This window comes from Sciurus carolinensis, chromosome 6, assembly GCF_902686445.1.
Source record: "Sciurus carolinensis chromosome 6, mSciCar1.2, whole genome shotgun sequence".
Lineage (NCBI taxonomy): Eukaryota > Metazoa > Chordata > Mammalia > Rodentia > Sciuridae > Sciurus > Sciurus carolinensis.
Genome location: NC_062218.1, coordinates 116,468,793 through 116,486,353, shown reverse-complemented (window position 1 = coordinate 116,486,353; position 17,561 = coordinate 116,468,793). Strand labels below are relative to the sequence as shown.

General features: G+C 38.5%; 1 protein-coding gene across 2 annotated transcripts in view; it reads left to right on the top strand.

Moving 5' to 3' along the window:
* The first annotated feature begins 10,090 nt into the window (after nucleotides 1–10,090).
* Snx2 (sorting nexin 2) overlaps nucleotides 10,091–17,561 on the top strand; it is a 72,087-nt gene continuing 64,616 nt past the window's right edge. Inside the window, exon 1 of one of the 2 annotated variants that reach the window (XM_047556005.1) lies at nucleotides 10,091–10,261. In XM_047556005.1, coding sequence (XP_047411961.1) covers nucleotides 10,154–10,261 — 108 coding nt within the window. In that variant the 5' untranslated portion in view covers nucleotides 10,091–10,153. The remainder of the gene's footprint in view (nucleotides 10,262–17,561) is intronic. The other variant, XM_047556006.1, reaches the window with a different exon arrangement.

Below are 17,561 nucleotides of genomic sequence, written 5' to 3'. Positions count from 1 at the left end.
AATACAAAGCTGCTCCCCCGCCCTTTACATTGCATCACAACCTAGCATGTCAGTCTGAAAGCTGCTCCCCCCGCCCTTTACCTGCATTACAACCTAGCTTGTCAGTCTGAAAGCTGCTCTCCCCACCCTTTCCACTGCAGCCATTTCCCTGCCTCCCAACTACTTGTCAGTCTGTGAACATCCTAGCTAGCTGTTGGTTCATAGTCAGCTTGCAAGTATCCTTCTCTGTTATTGGTCCCCTGTTAGCCCAGCAGAATTCAACTGCTTAAGGATAGCTTCCCCACCATCTTTTCTCATGCTTTCTCTCTCCTACTCACTTTCTCTCTCCTCCTTGCTTTTCACACTCTCTCTTGCGCACACCCTTTCTCTTTTCCTCTCATTTTCTCTCTTACCCTGCAGGGAGACACTCTGTTTGCTTAATAAACCCTCTTATGTCAATTCCCGTGTCCAGCGTGGTTTTCCTGGGTTCTTACATATGGGATACTTATAAAAAAAAAAAAAAAAAAAAAGAAGAAGAAGAAAAGAAAAAGAAAAAGAAAGAAAAAAGAAAAACTGCACAGGTGAAACAGTACTCATTTGTAGAAAACAATGATGAGAAAATGTTCACAACACATTCCTCAATTTTAAAAAATCAGAGTATACAACAATATGTATAAAATATTATTTAAAACAGATAAGGGACTGGAGGTAGAGCTTGGTGCTAGAGTGCTTGCCTGGCATGCGCTGGGCCCGAGGCTCCAACTGAAAAATAATAAATAAAATAAAATAGCTAGCCATGCACAATGGCATGTGCCTGTAATCCCAGCCATTCGAAGGCTGAAGCAGGAGGATGGCTAGTTCGAGGCCAATCTGGGCAATTTAGCAAGACCCCCATCTCAAAATAAAAATTAAAATAGCTGGGGATGCAGACAGTGGTAAAGCACCCCTAGGTTCAATCCCTTGTAGGAGAAAGAAAAGAAAGGAAGAGAGAGAGAGGGAGAGGGAGAGGGAAGGGAAAGAAAAAGGGGCAGTGGGGAGGAAGGATAGATATAGATGAAAAAGACTAAGAGAATGTATATTTTAGTAATGTTATTCCTCAACTAAGAGCAAAATTACAATAATGTAAAGATCTTAATTGGCTTTATTTTCTATTCTAGGGTCAGACAACGCTTCACTTCATAAAATACAGTAAGTATTCCAAGAAACTGAGCAAAGGAAGTTGGTTTTATGACAGAAAATGAGTACAAAAAGAAGAAACAAAAACCAAAAAGCAAATTGATCATTTCAAAGTTGGTTGGAGACAGAACAATAGAAAAATAATTGGTTGCTTAACATCAGGTTATTTCATGTTACCTTTTTTGTGTAAGGATTAAGGCAGAGAAAAGTTCATTATCATGTCAATTGAAATGGTCTTTTGGGGAAACTTGGCAGTTACCTCTCTAATCCTTTTTTCTTTGAAGGTCAGATTAAACTCTTTAGTTTCACTTTGGTGGAACTTCAACCTGAGTGTATTTATTTATTTATTTAGCAGTGCTAGGGATAGAAGTCAGGGCACTTTATCACTGAGTTACAACCCCAGCCCTTTTTATTTTATTTTGAGACAGGGTCCCACTAAGTTGCTGAGGCTGACCTCTAATTTGCAATTCTCCTACCTCAGCCTCCCAAATTGCTGGGATTACCGTACCATCAGTAATTTTTTACTTAACTCTATTTCCAGAAGGAAAAAAAAAAAAAAAAAGCTGGCCAGAATTTAGTCACATTTAGTCACCTGGCATTCTTGGCTATGAGGGAGAAAAAAAAGTTCTCCTCATTCTGGGTAACTGTGATATCTGCTAAAACCTGGATGATTATTATTAAGGAAGTGAAGGAGGGCCCAGTCATTCCATTTTGTTTATCTGATTCCATTTTTTTCTCTGATTCCATCTTGCTTTTCGACTTTTTTTTTGTTTTTTCCCTTCTGATTATTCCTGAGTCTAGGAACAACAGGCCTAATTAATACACAGGATGACAAAGGAATGAAATTACCCCTCAAGCAATAGCAATCTTCTTGGTGCCAACAAAGCTCCACATGGCCAATCCTAAGATGATAGCCTAAAATAATGATTAACCAGACCATGGCCTGATCAAGACTGCTCTCTTTGCCAGTTCTACAAATTCCCTTTTCTATAAAACCTCAAAGCTCTTGTCCATTACTCAAAGATAAATTAGGTCCCTAGATCTCTCTGATCTTCCGGGGCAGCCACAATGAGAACAGAGTTCCTTTCCCGCCTTTACCACAATTGACCTATTTGACTGGATTTCTAGGATGGTGACTAAGCCTGGTTCATTGGGACCCACCAGGGCCAGTTCTCTTATCCTATCTCCAATACTTTGGCAAGCCAGCCAGAAGGTCACACCCATGCTCTTGGGCAATAACCACTTGCAACTAGCCAACCCCCAAAGAGAAGGAAGGATTGAATAGTCCCACAAAGCTGCCAAAATTGCTTTGACTTTGGGGACTTTTCTTTCTACTTCAGGCCAGTATTGGCTGTGTTTTTCACAATTTGGTAAAGCAGAGAAAAGAGCCTTCGGATTTGCAGGCTTTAAAATTGAGATCCCTGATGAATCCTCTCCAGCAGTGTATGTCAGACTTTGGTCTTTTCTTGTTTGTTTATTGAATTCTTTTATTCTATGCATAGACTATTCATTTTGACAAAGAAATTTGAGATTCTGCAGGAACTGGGGTACAAAATAGTGGAGAGAAGAGACATAAGGTACATAGAGGAACCAGGGTGCTAGGGAGACCTCCGTTGTAATTTATGTAACAATGAAAAATACTGAGTCCATATTATCAGGAAGTCCCCTAGAAAAAATTTTAGATGACTGGTCTACTTATAGCTATGAATATATAACTAATAAAAAGATGATTCTTTATTGTAACACCATATGGCATTTGTATTCTAGACTCAAAAGAGAGAGAGCCCCCAATGGCTCACTAAATTAAACTTACAGTCAGAACAGTTTTATCCAATTAGAACAAATTAAACAACATTTTTTTAAAAGAATTGTTTTGTCAAAGATTGTGATAATGTGATGAGATACCATATTATTCAACTGTTAAGGTTTAAATAATAGGGATCCCCCAAAGCTCATGTGTGAGACAATTAGAGAATTTAGGGTTGAAATGATTGGGTTATAAGAGTATTAACCTAATCAGTGAATTAATTCTCTTCTAGGGATTAACTGGATGGTAATTATAGGCAGATAGGAGATAGGTTGTAGCTGGAGGAGGTACGTCATTGTGGCGTGTGCCTTTGGGGTATATATTTTTGCCATATTAAGGGGATTCTCATTCTCTCTCTCTCTCTCTCCCACCCCCGCTTCTTAGTGCCATGTTCCCAGCTGTTTTCCTCTGCCACACTCTTCCACCATGATGATCTACCTCACCTCAGGCCCTAAAGAATGCAGTTGGTCATCTATAGACTTAAGATCTCTGAAACCATGAACCCTAAAATAACCTTTTTCTCTCCCAATTGTTCTTGTCGGGTCTTTTGGTCACAGTGTCAAAAAAAAAAAATGACTAAGACATCAACCTTTTATGATTTTACATAATCAAGATTATTCTAAGAAAGGTACCGCACTTAAGGTACAATGGTCTAGACACCAAAGGTGAAACCCTTGGTGCAAGGATGTTGAAGGGACAGAGGGATGTATTCATCCTTGCAACTCCCCTGCTCCCAGTACGGCCTTCAAGCCCTTTGGCTGTGCCTCAACCAGTCCCTTTCCCAGTTGATGGAGCCTCTGGGGCATTGGGAGAGACACCAGCTTCGTGATAGCTGGTGAGTCTGCAATTGTCTCTCTCCTTAAGATCCATCAGGGCACCTAATTTGGTTAGGATGTTCACCCAAGTGTGGCAGGGCAATTCCCACTGAGACAATAACCTACAGGAGGGCTAAATGTCCAAGGCTAGTCAATAGACTACTTTGGGTCTTATACCCTATTTTCCACTTCTGACTTGTTAGTTTGGAAAAATTCTTAACCTTCATTATTGTGATGATTCACAAAAGAGGTAGAACTCTTTACTAGCATTTTTGCCATCCACTCCCCCATCTGGGCTAATGTACAAGCTTGCTTCAATATAATGTTGACTGCAGATGAGACAACTAACCTTACATAATACTAATGAGGAGCCTCAGATCCTTCTCCAGGTCAATCCACCAAACAGCCCAGATCCAACATTAGTAATACTGCTGATGAAACTCAGTTGGGACTCAAATGACAAAACAATAGACTTCAACTGGACCACTATTTTAAGAGTATTCTGATAGGGCTTCAACAGTGGGTTCACAATTCAAAAAACTTAACTAGAATATACCTATTACAACAGGGGGCAACGGAAGACCTTTCAGATAAGTTAGAAATAATATATCATATTTATAGTCAGTATACTGTCTTAAACCCAGAAGCCCCTGAAAACATATGGATGGTCACTGTAACTTTCATCAAGCAAAATGTCCAAACTTAAGGCAAAAATTACAAAAAAATTGAGAAGTCTGTGGGTATGACCCCATCTTAGTTGGTAGACATAGCCTACAAGGTTTATAATGACTGAAATTTTTTAAAAAGTCAAAGCAACCATCTTCATCCAAAACACCCAGGATTGGAAACCCTGAACTGGAGGCTCTTCCCCCAAAGAGAAAAGACCCTGAAGGAAGGATCAATGTATATACTGGAATGAGTATTGGGAGAAAAACTACTCCAAACTCTTAAATGAAAAGGACTGATTCAACAAAGAATAGAAGTCAATGATTTTGCCAAGGGCTGAAGATGCCCAGAGGTTCCCATGATCCTTTTGGCTCTAATTGTTATTTTCTCGAAGGAACCCTAGGTACAACGATAGTGAGGAAAAAATCCACCGTCTTCCTGATTGACATGGTATCAACATTTTCCGTTTGACAAGAATTTCTAATCAGAATGAATGGTTCCTATTACAGGAGTATCAAGAAAGACCCAAGAATAACCTTTCATTTAGCCCCTAGGATGCAGCCTCAGTGATCTCTATCTAGCTCATAGTTTTATGTATTTGCTAGAATTTCCAGTTTCATTGTTAGGGAGACACTTGCTTTGCAAAGCATTAGCTCAAGTAATTTTCTTCCCAGAGAAGCTATAAATTAGAAGAAGTGCCACCAGAATAAGCACTTCATCTCCAACTGATGTTGATCTAGAAGCCAACAGAGAATGAGTTAATACACTCTGAAATCTATTGACTTGTGAACCAGCCAGTGTGGGTCAAGGGGACTCCAGAAAAGTTAAAAGCACCTTGCCTGTTAATGTTCTTTTAAAAGAAAGTGCACTAGCTTCACAGTTAAAGCAATACTCTTTCCAGTGGAAAGAACTCAAGGGAACCCAACCCATACTTCAAAAATATTTAGAGTACAACTTGATCTAGCCCTGCCAGTCACCTTATAATACTCCTATTCTTTCAGTAAAGAAGCCCAGAGCTGAGGAGTATTATTTTGTTCAAGATTTATGGGCTATTAATGAAATTGTCCAAGACATTTACCACACAGTGCCTAATCCTTATGCTCCTCTAAATGCCTTGTTGGCAGAATGTAGATGTAGATGACTTGTTTTGCATTCCACTTGAAAGAGAATTGCAATTACTTTTGCCTTTGGATGGATAAAGCCCCTGTCAAAAACAGCTCTTTGATACTGGTAAACAATACTTCCACAAAGATTTAAAAACTTGGCCATAATCTCTGGGGAAATGTTAGCTAGAGACTTGAGAATGTTGCAATTAACCAGAGAACATTGCTACAATATATCAATGACTTGTTGATCACCAGTCCAATTTACAAACTTTGCCTAGAAAACACCATTTGGATTCTTAACCACCTGGCCAAATGTATCTATGTCTTCTAAGGCCCAAATTTGCAAGGTACAAGTTATCTACCTAGACTTGCAGTTACTGCAAGGACAATGATATCTAGTGTCTGATCAGAAAAGGCCATTTCCAGCATTCAAGACCCAAATTCTGCAAAGAGCTACTAGGATTCCTGTGGATAGCAAGGTATTGCAGAATATGAATACCTAATTTTAGGCCTACAGCAAAGCTCCTGTATGAGGTTTTAATTGAGATGAATCTTGAATCCTTAATTTAGACAATGGCATGTCAAAGTGCCTTTAAAATTCTCATGGACCAATTGATGTCCACCCTTGCTTTGGGACTGCCCATCTTAGAAAAGTCATTTAATCTGTGTATAAGCAGCAAGGAATTGGACTAGGAGTTCCTGTTTAACTGCAGAGAGAATTTTTCTTTCCCGTAACTTATTTCTCAGAGCAATTACATCCCATGCCCAAGGAAGGGCCTCCTCTCTCTGAGGAGTAGCAGCCACTTGGGACATGCTAAAGGAAACTGAGAAACATACACTTAGCTAATTAATTACTGCATATGTACTACATCAATTCTCTTAACCTTGTTGGAAAAAGAGGATGGGCACTGGTTGACTGCAGGAAGGTTAGTTAAAATCAGGTTACCTTATTAGATGACCCAAACTAGACTTTTAAAGCAGTATCAACTTTAAATCCAGCCATCCTGCTCCTTGCAGGTCCTGAGCCTCCAACCCCATATAACTGTGTAGAAGTTGCTTTTGTTTTTAATTTGTTTTTGTTTTGTTTTGTTTTGTTTTTTGTAGTTGCAGATGAACAACGTGCCTTTATCTTATTTGTTTATTTTTGTATGCGGTGCTAAGAATTGAACCCAGTGCTTCACATGTGCTAGGCAAGTGTTTTGCCACTAAGCCACAGCCCCAGCTCCTCTGTAGAAGTTCTGGACACTGTTTCTTCCTGCTGACCAAACCTGATGGACCAGTAATTTGAACATTCACACTGGAAACTTTTCACAGATGGAAGCAATTACATAGACCATGGAAAATGCAAATGCTAAATATGCAATAGTGACTTTATAAGAGGTCATTGAGTCAAATTCCTTCCTGGCAGGTAAGAACACTCAAAAAGACAAACTAATAGCCCTCATCCAGGTTCTTGAGTTTTCAAAATGGAAAAGTCTAACATTTAAACTAATTCAAAATATACCTTCTTGACCATCCACACCCATGGGGTGACGTAGAAAGAGAAAAGGCATCATGTCTCTAATAATAAGAACATAAGACATTCTCAGGAGATATGCAAACTTTGGAGGTTGTCCTCATGCCAAAAGAGGTGGCCATCATAAATTTCCCAGTCATTAAAAAGGAAATTCCATAATCGCCAACCAGGTCACTAAATCAGCGATGCACAAAACCTTGCTTTTGACCCTTTTAAGACCTGAATTTCACTTGACTTGTTTCTCTCTGGAATATTTGGAGAATATTTGTGGTTTAAGCTACTAAGGTTTTGTATAATTTATTTTATTAGGGAACTAACACAGGGCTACTCAGGATCCAATGTCAACTAAGAAATAATCCCTGAGAGCAAAGATCCTCCTTTCATTAGAGGTGATAGAAAAGCATCTGTGATCACAGTTTGATGTGACAGGTGTTAGAAAAAACATACACAGCAACTGATGGGAAAACAGAAGAAAATTTGCTTCATAACCAAAGGTTGAAGGATTCATTTATTATTCATTTATTTTGTTATTAAGTGAGGAGGCGAAGATATTTGATGAAAATGAGGAGAAAAAGATGGTAGGTTACTTGAGGAGAAAATGAAATTTTAGAACTTCTGCTGAAAAGAACAGTTGAAGGCTTTATAAAGGAAACAAAATAATGATATGTATGCAGTGTGGAATTGGGGTTGAAGATTATGACCTACAGGATCTTCAATCTGAGGTTAAGCTTACTTTGCAAAAGGTTCTAGCCATTGGAATATAAGAATATAATGTAATTGGAATTGAAATATAAGATTTGAGAAGCTGATGGCTGAATCTGGGATTTCAGAGAAGATGAAACAGAAAGAAGAGTTGAGAAAAACAGTAAGACAATTCTTATAATTCTGAAAGAACAGGAATTAGAAGAGAATTTAGGCTGATTAGGGAAAGAACAACAATCAAACTGCATAAAATTTGTGGAAAATGCAACTGATTCTTCCACCAATCATGGGGGCTCAGGGAGTAGCTGCTGTCTTGATGTAAGCCTAGTTCATGTATTCCAGTACTGTGTTGGAGAGCTGCAGCTAAGGGTGGGAGAAGGGTAATTACCTAGAAGGAAACACAGGTATACTACCATGAGAACAGTGAAAGGCTGCTATAGTAGAGACTGTTGGTTCTCTACATAGTCATTCTTCCAGGCTAAAATAATGATTACACATCCTAGTGCTATTGTTTGGATATGATGGGCCCACCAAAAAGTCTTTGGGTTAGGCAGTACAGGAATGTTCTGAGGTGAAATGAGTAGATAATCATGAGAGCTGTAACCTCATAAGTAGATTAATCCATTTGTTGGATTTATAATTTTAATGGACTAATGGGTGGTCACTGTAGACAGATTGAGTGTGGCTGGTAAAGGAGGTCACTAGGGGCATGCCCTAGGGGATTATATCTTGTCCCTAGCTCTTCACACACTCTCTTTCTGGTTCCCTGATGCCATGAGCTAAGGAGTTTTCCTTCATCACCCCCTTCCACCACTAAGTTCTACCTTAGGCCCAGAGCATCAGAGTTGGTCAACCATGAATTGAGCACTCTGAAATCATGATCCAAAATAAACTTTTCCTCCTCTAAGTTATTCTTGTTAGGTATTTTGGTTATAGTGTGCAAGGCTAACTAACATACATAGTCCCTCTTGTAGCTAGGAATGATCATGTAACTAACAAATTAGTCAATGATATGTGGACAGAGAGGTGTGTGAAATTTCTGTTCTGTCCTCTTAAAGGGAAAGTGATGTCATTCTGTTTTACTTTCACTTTTTTGCCAGTTGGAACCTGGTGAAATTGTGGTGGGTTTAAGACAGCTTAAATAATTAGGAAGAGATGATTCCTAGGGAGGGCAGAGCCGTTAGAAGCTTATAACCTGGGATGATTTCATGGAGCTTTCATACCAACCCCAGTCCTCATAAGGAATAAGTAAACATGTACATTTTTAAAGTCACATTTAATGTGGGTCTCTTTTAAAAGCAGCAAAACCAATATTTCAAGTAGTTTAGATATCCAGTAAGACAAGCTGGGAGTACAAATGACCACAGCATAAGACAGAAAGTAGAAAGAAATACATAAAGGTACAGGTAAAAATGAAGGATACTGAGAAGAACCACCTCAAATCAGACTGTCAACTTCACAGGAAGTTAGTTTCTAAGCTGTGACAGACTCCAGACTGTCCATAACTGGTAGAGCAGAAACCAGGGAGTGTGAGTATGAGGTCCTTACCAATTATCTGCTGATTTTCCTGCCATTTTTCCACTTCATTTTTTGGTGGAGGTGCTGGGGATCATACCACCCAAGGGCGTACCACTAAGCTATCACTTTACCTCTCATACTTCCTAACTCTGTCGGAAAAAATATTGTTTAAGGTTCATAATGAAATTGCAATAAACTACAGATGACAAATTATTCAGTAGCTTTTTGTTACCTAGGGCTGCACTATAGCCACTGGTCACATGGGTTTATTTAAATTAATTAAAATGAGATAAGATAAAAACTCAAAGTTTCTCACAGCACATTCCAAGTGTTCTGTGGTCACACGTGGCCAGTGGCTACTGTCTTGGACAGCCAGATGTAGAGCATTTCCATCACATCAGAAGGTTCTTTTGCACTGCTCCAGATAAGTTTGAGAGTATAAGCCTTGCTTCCACAGTCTGTATATAATTCAAGTCCAAAGAGTGGTTCCTCAACCTATTCTATTTCCTAAAGGAGACTCTCAAAACTGGTATTGTCAACAGAAATCAATTGGCCTAGCCCTGCTAAGATGGTGCTGCGGAAATAGAAGTCCAGAATTCTTCCACAAGGTCAGGTCACCAAGTAGGCGGTAGAAGCTGGCCAGGAGAAGCAGGCAAAGACTCCGACGCGGAGGCGGGAAGCGGAGCCGCGAAGGGGCGGTCACCGTCACGAGGATGGGGGCGGGGCCACGCGCTGGGCGGGGCCGTGAGAGGCGGGCCGGGGAGGCGGGGAGGCGGGGAGCCGGCGGGTCCGCGCGCCAGCCAGGCTGTGCGTGCTCACGTGACGGGTCCGCGAGGCCCAGCTCGCGCAGTCGTCCGGACGAGCGAAGATGGCGGCCGAGAGGGAGCCACCTCCGCTGGGGGACGGAAAACCCACCGACTTTGAGGAGCTGGAGGACGGAGAAGACTTGTTCACCAGCACTGTCTCCACGCTAGAGGTCAGACTGCGTCGCCATGGGTTCCGCGCTGCGCTGCTGCCCGCGTCTCTCCCTTAGGTGCCTTTCCCCTACCCCAACTTGTCCCTTCTCACCCCCAGGGTTTGCGAGACCAGGTGGGTGACACCTGTGACGGACCCCACCTCAGGTACCTGTCAGTGGGCTGGGCAATGGCCTGGGCGGCAAGGCCTCCTCAGGAGAGCAGCCTGCGGGCCTTGGGGACCGACCTAATTCTCTGAGGGGCCGGGAGCATCGCAGCGCCCGTTCCCCACTCTGCCAGCCCTTCTCGGTGTCAGTGGCACCTCTTCTTCCAGGCCAGAAATGATCTTGTCTTGGGCGCCAGCGCGCCGCTCGTCGCTCCCCTGGGGCTTCCGTAGCCCTTTTGGAGAGGTGCTTGGCTTTTCTCTTCCCACGGGAGGGTGTGCCCTGAAAGGGGGAGAGCAGTGAAGTGAGCTCAGAGTGGCCGAGGGTCCGCAGAGGAGCATTTGGGTGCACTTTTTTTTTCAGTCGTGGCCCTTAGTGGACTTGCTGGTTCCCCTCGAGGTAATAATCTCTGTTTTGGCTATTGAGGAGGTAAGTGCATTTGCCCATTTTTGTCAAAGTTCCTAGACCTTTTGGAGACCACCGTGTTTAGAAAATTTTTAAAGTTGAAGAGAGGGAATAGTTCAGGAAACAGCTTTTTTTTTTTTTTCCTTTTAAGTTAACAGGGGAGAAATAGTAACAGATCTCCACTCCTTTTTCCTCTTTTCTCGCATGATCAGCGATCTCTGAGGCCGTGTTCCTGTTTTTGTCAAAGGAAACACCCTCTATGAACTTAACTGTATTGGACCCGCCTATGTCTAGTTCAGATTTGAATTGCTTTACATTTACTGAAAACATACACACCTAAAATCTTAATTTTAATTGTTTATTAAAATGTAAGCAAATTTCCCAGAAGGTTATTTACCACAGACTGTACTTACATATAAAGTGCTATCTTGGTCCTTCACCTCTGCACCAGATCATTTGGAAATTACTATAGAATATCTATTTTCAGAATTTTTAGTTACCTGAGACTGGGAATTTCCCGGAAACATTTTCAGCACTGACCACATTCTGCTAATTGGAGGTGCAAAGTTCCAGCTAAACCCCACCTCCCCTCAGATCATAGGTTCCCTGGGACTAGGGATAGTGTGTTGATCATCTTTGAGTTCCTCACAAAACCTTGAACATTTGCATTTAGTAGATTTTTACTGAATTGTCAAAAACCAGGATGTCCTAAGAGTTAGTGAGAATTATTTTGCTGGATATATTTTGGGGGCTTATTTTCTTTTCTTTTTTTTTTTTAATTTTTGCCCTTTATGCATGTTATACAGCTACATTGATATGTTGAAAGAACTGTATTCCTTTTGGGGAATAGAAAAAAGTCCCCCCCCACGAGGTTCAGAACAAACTTGATTGACCTATCTGAACTAATGTGAACCTTGTTTGGAGTGAAGTAAAAGAAATCATATTTCTCACATGGATGGGAATTTTTTAAAAATATGTTTGACTATTTTTCAGTGAAAGTGTACAAAGTTTGATTAGGAATACCTTAAATTTATCTTGCATGTGAAAGTTGTAAATAAAGTTGATGTTAGTTATTAATCTTAAACACCGTATTTCATAAATTCATTCAAGTTACTAATTTTAAGAAAGTAGTTTAGCTGTGAGATTTGTAAGTTCAGATTTATTTTCCTTCAAAAGGTTCGGGGAGCTGGATGTGGTGATGCATACCTGTAATCCCAGCAGCTTGGGAGGATTGCAAGTTTGAGGGCAGCTTCAGCAACTTAGTGAGACCCTGGCTCAAAATAAAAATGGCAGGGAATGTGGCTTAGTGGTTAAGTGCCCCTGGGTTCAATCCACAATACAAAAAAAAAAAAGTTTGGGGAAGGATATATAGCAGTATTTCTTAGTATACCAAAACTGCTTTACAGGAATCCTCTTTGAGTACTTCACTTTTCTTTTAAATAGTACTTCTCAAACTTTCTATCAGAAAATCCATAGTATTTGGGTTGGAAATGCAGATGCCTGCACCTCACTGGAATATCCATGTTTAATAAGTGCTCTAGATCAGAGCTTTTCAGACTTTATACCTAAGTTACCTTGGGATATTGTTGGTGTGCAAATTATAATTCTGTAAAGCTGCAATAGGGCCCATTCTGTATCTTTACAAAGCTCTCCTTATAGTGCTTCTGATCCATAGAGAACATAAATTGCAAGGCCTAAGTGATGCTGATGCAGATCATCTGCCTTCAGTGCTTATTACCTAAGAAAATGTGTTTCACCTAAACTGTAAATTGAAAGTAAGACTTATAAATGAATTCTTTTTAATTTAAAAAGAAAATCAGAGTTTTTAAAATTATGTCATTCATATAGAAATTTTTTCATTTGAGGTTATTTGATTTAGAGTGGGGGTCAGTTGAAATTCATGTAAGTGAAAATCATACACAGCTTCAGTGCCATAATTATACAGTTTGTAATGCCTACACATTAGTTTATCTATACATAGTTTTTTAACCCAGTTTTAAACTCATTTCCTTTAAGGGAAAAATAAACCTCATTTTCTTTCAAAATTAGAAAGTCACATAAAACTGTATTAAGTAAATAAAAACTGTTTCAAATGTCTGCTGTATGTTTCCATTGTGACTATAAGATAAAGTGGTGAGAGGCTAGGTTTGGGTTAGGGAAAGGAATGAGAAGAGAAAGAGAAAGAATCCAGCTAGGTCCCACTTCCCCAATCCTCTGCCACCCTCCAATTGTCATCCATTTATTAATGAATTAATCCATTGATGAGATCAGAACCTTCATGATTCAATCACTTCCCAAAAGCCTCACCTATGAACTTTATTGTGTTGTGGGCCTAGTCTTTAACACATAAGTTTTGGGGGAACACTTCAGTTCCAAACCATAACAGTCCTGATCCATTTTGTAGATGGCATTAGGTAAGGGTTCAACTCTATTTTACATGCAATAGTTCAGTTATTCCTGCATTATATGTTAAAAAAGTTTGTCTTTCTCCCATTGAATGATGGTCTTGGGATACTTGTCAAAAAGTCAATTGACCAAATAGGTGTTTATACCTGGTTCTTTACTAATCTAAAATTTAAGTCAGCTGAATTTAAGATGCATACTAGTTTTCCTAACATTATCACATCAAAATGTTTATAGAGCATTTTAACTAGAATGTCTAGATGAGGGTATCACAGGCTTTAGAATTCCTTTCCTAACATCTAATCCCAGGCTATAATGCCCAGAAGATAATATATTTGGTTGACTTCAGTAAATAATTGTTTACTCTCTGCTGTAGTATTTTGTTTTGTATCAGGGATTGAACCCAAGGGTGCTTAACCACTGAGCCATATCCCCAGCTCTTTTTATTTTAAGACCAGGTCTCACTAAATTGCTGAGCTTTGAACTTGTGGCCCTCCTTCCTCAGCCTCCCAAGCCTCTGGGACTACAGTCTCTACTATAATGTTTATATGATAATAGGAGTACAAAGATGAGCTAAACACTGCAAATCTTTGAGGATGGATAATCTCCAGTAGAGAAGAAAAAGATGTACAGAAGATTTTGATACAGAGAGATTATGATTATATGATCTGAAAACATAAAATGCCAATAAAATGAGAAACTAATTCACATTCCTTCACACATATGAATGAACAGTAAATATTTCTATTGACTTGTAAAAACTAATTGAGAAGGTAGTGAGAGATCTTGAAGGGTGGATTGAAATTTTAAAGTGGGAGTGTTACAAGGATCTCTTTGTGTTTGGTCCCATTATTTATAGGAACCATAAATAATTTTGAGTAGCTAAATGTAGGTTGTGTTACAGGTTTACTATGTAGTAAGACTGTGAAGAGTTCTCACATTTGTTATGTAGGCAAGTAAAAGCTATGGAAGATTTGCATGGTTGTAGCATGTTACCTAGGAAGATTAATATAACTGCCTGAGGAATAAATTTTGAATGGCAGGTACAGTTGGTGGGTTGATAAATTGGAAGCTCTGTTACAGAAGAAAATACAAATAATAAAAGAAGGGATTTGATTCAGTAACAGATTAAAAGGAAATATTTGTATGGCTCCCTCTCTTTGAATCATTTGTAGATCAAAGAATTATAAATTTATTTCATTGAATATATGTTAGACCAACAAAGATAATTATCAGGCTGGTGGTGTAACTCAGTGTTAAGAATGCTTGCCTAGCATGTACAAGGCCCTGGGTTCAATTCCCAGCACTACAATAAGTAACTAAAAATAACAGGTAGCTAGAACTACTAGATGGGCTAGAGATGTAGATTTGGGAGTCTGTCATAAATTTGTTAAATGATATAGCCTCCACCTTTAAAAGTACTAAATTTTCAAAAAATTATTATAAATTACCTATGTTTTAGAGGGAAAAAAACAGTGAACAGATATTTAAAGGCAATAGCATGAAAAATTACTAGAAAGGAATTTATGAAGAAGCATAACTCTAGTTGACTCCCTAGGCAAGAACTCTACTACTGAGTTAACCCATCTTGTGGTTTTAATATATACTCCCTAATGATTAGTGATGCGGAGTATCTTTTCATATGTATATTCACCAGCTGACATTTCTTTGATGAAATGTCCTTTCATATCTGTTGTCTGTTTTAAAACTTGGGTTTCCCTATTAAAATTTGTATGATATTTCATGTAGTCTGAATATGAATCCTTTGCCAGATATGTGTTTTCTAGGTATTTTTCCCATTCTGAGGCTTATCTTTTATTCTATTAACCTTTTCTTTCACAAAGCAGAAGTTTATGATTTTGGTAAAAGAACATTATCCTTTTTCATTGTTTCCGCTTTAAATGTCATATGGAATATGAAATCCTTTGCTAACTTAAACACAAGGTCACAAGGTTGGTTTTATTTTCTTCTTCAATATTGATAGTTGGTAGGTTGATCATGTAGGCCTAGAATTCATTTTGAGTTAATTTGCTTATGAGGTATAGTCTTTCTTTATTGAGTTGTATTTGTATCTTTGTCAAAATCAATTGACTATTGCATTAGTCAACTTTCTGTCACTATAGTGAAACATCTGGCACAATCTGCCTGTGAAGTAAAGAGAATTATTTTGGCTTATGATTTTGGAGGTTAAAGTCCAATATTGGGTGACCTTATTGGTTTGGGCTTTTTTGTGAGGGCAGCACACCAGAGAACATGTTATAAGCAGAATGGTCACATTTAAAGCTAGGAATAGGGTGAGGACAGATGGGGGGTCCTGTAGTCCTTTGAGGCCATATCCCACATGGCCCCACAATTCTAAAGAGCCACAACACTTGACAATAATGCCACTCTGGAGATGCAGCCTTTAATATATGGACTTTTGGGAGACACTACTCATATTTCATACCACAACAACCTTGTGCGTATGGTCTATTTCCGGACTGTTTCCTGATCTGTTGACTATCCTTTTGCCATTCTACACTGTCTTTATTATTATAACTGAGTCTTAATATCAAGTAGTATGAGTCCTCTGATTTTTATATTAAAATTGTTTTGACTGTCTTTGTTCTTTTGTCTTTCCACATGATTTTAGAATCAGTTTACTGATTTCTATCAAGAATCTGTTGAAATTTTAATTGGGATTGCATTGAATCCGTAGATTAATTTGGGGAAAATTAACACGTTAACATATATTAAGCCTTCTTTTTTTTTTTTTTTTCCCGGTACTGGGGATCGAACCCAGGGCCCTGTGCTTGCAAGGCAAGCACTTTACCAACTGAGCTATCTCCCAGACCCCTATATTAAGCCTTCTAACCACATGTGCAGTCTTTCCATTTTCTAGATCTTAATTGATTTATCAGTGTTTGTAGTTTTCAGCATATGGACCCAGCACTTTTGATAGTTTCTACTTAAGTATTTCATGGTGTTTTGTTTTGTGTTTTGCTGATTTTATTTCTTTCATTTTTTTACGTTAGTTCATTGGTTGCATATTGACCCGGGATGCTATGCTAAAAACTCATTAGTTCTAGTAGGTTTTTATGTAGTCCTTGGGATTTTCTATGTGGATAATTTTGTTGTTTGTAACTAGAGTTTTATATTTTTTGTTCCAATCTTTATGCCTCTTTTCCTCTTGCCTTATTGTACTGATTAGGACCACCAGTATAATGTTGACAAGAAGTGGTATTAGAGGATGTAATTTCTTTTTTCATGGTTCTAGGAGAAGAATATTCTTTTTCTTTTATATATTTTATTTGTAAAGTAAGTGTGTGTGTGTGTGTGTGTGTGTGTGTGTGTAGATAAACATCACCTGGCTAAAGCACTTTCCTTTCTAGGTCCTTTTTGAGAGAAACCAACATTCATCTCATAAATAGATGTTGATTTTGACAAAAGATTTTTCTGAATATGATGTGATTATCACATAATTTTCTTTATAAGGAAGATTATAGTGATTAATTTTCAAATATTGAATAAGCCTTGAATTCCTGGGATAACCCACACACATAATGTATTTATCCTTTTTATATATTGCTGGATTATTTTGCTAATATTTTGTTTAGGCTCTTGTTTCTAATTGTGTATAGTTTTCTTTTTCTTGTAATGTCTGATTTTGTATTGGAAATGCTGGCCTCCTTAAATGAATTGGGGATTCTTTCTTCTTCCATATTCTTGAAGAGGCTGTGTGGAATTAGTCTTATCTTCCTTAAATGTTGAAAGAACTCTCTAGTGAAATCTGCCGTAGTTTTGTGAAATCTGCCGTAGTTTTGTTCAAAAGAAGACTTTTGACTACAAATTTAGTGTTTTAAATAGACTATTTTTTCCTGGTGAACTTTGGCAGTATGTGTATTTTAAGGAATTTGAACATTTACTCTCAGTTGTACAACTGAATAGTATAAAGTTTTTCTTAATACTCTTTACCATTGTATTATCGTGTCTGTGGAGCCCATGGGTGCCTTTTCATTCTTGATATTGGCAATTTACATATTCAGAGGTTTTTTGTTGTTTATGTGTTTTTATTTTAGTCTGTCTTGAAGTTTGCAATTTCTTAGAATCTTTCCAGCTTTTTTTTAGCTTTTGTTTTCATTGATTTTTTTTTTGTATATTTCTGTTTTGAATTTCATTGATTTCTGTTCCTTATTTCCTTTTTTCCCTTCCTAGCTTTATGTTTAATTTGCTCTTGGTTTCTTAAAATAGAAGATTGGATTATTTATTTGAAACTCTTTTCCTAGTATTTGTATTTAGGGATATAATTTTCCATGTGACTTTGTTGACCTGTGTGTTAATTAGTATGTATGGTTTAATTTACAAGATTTGA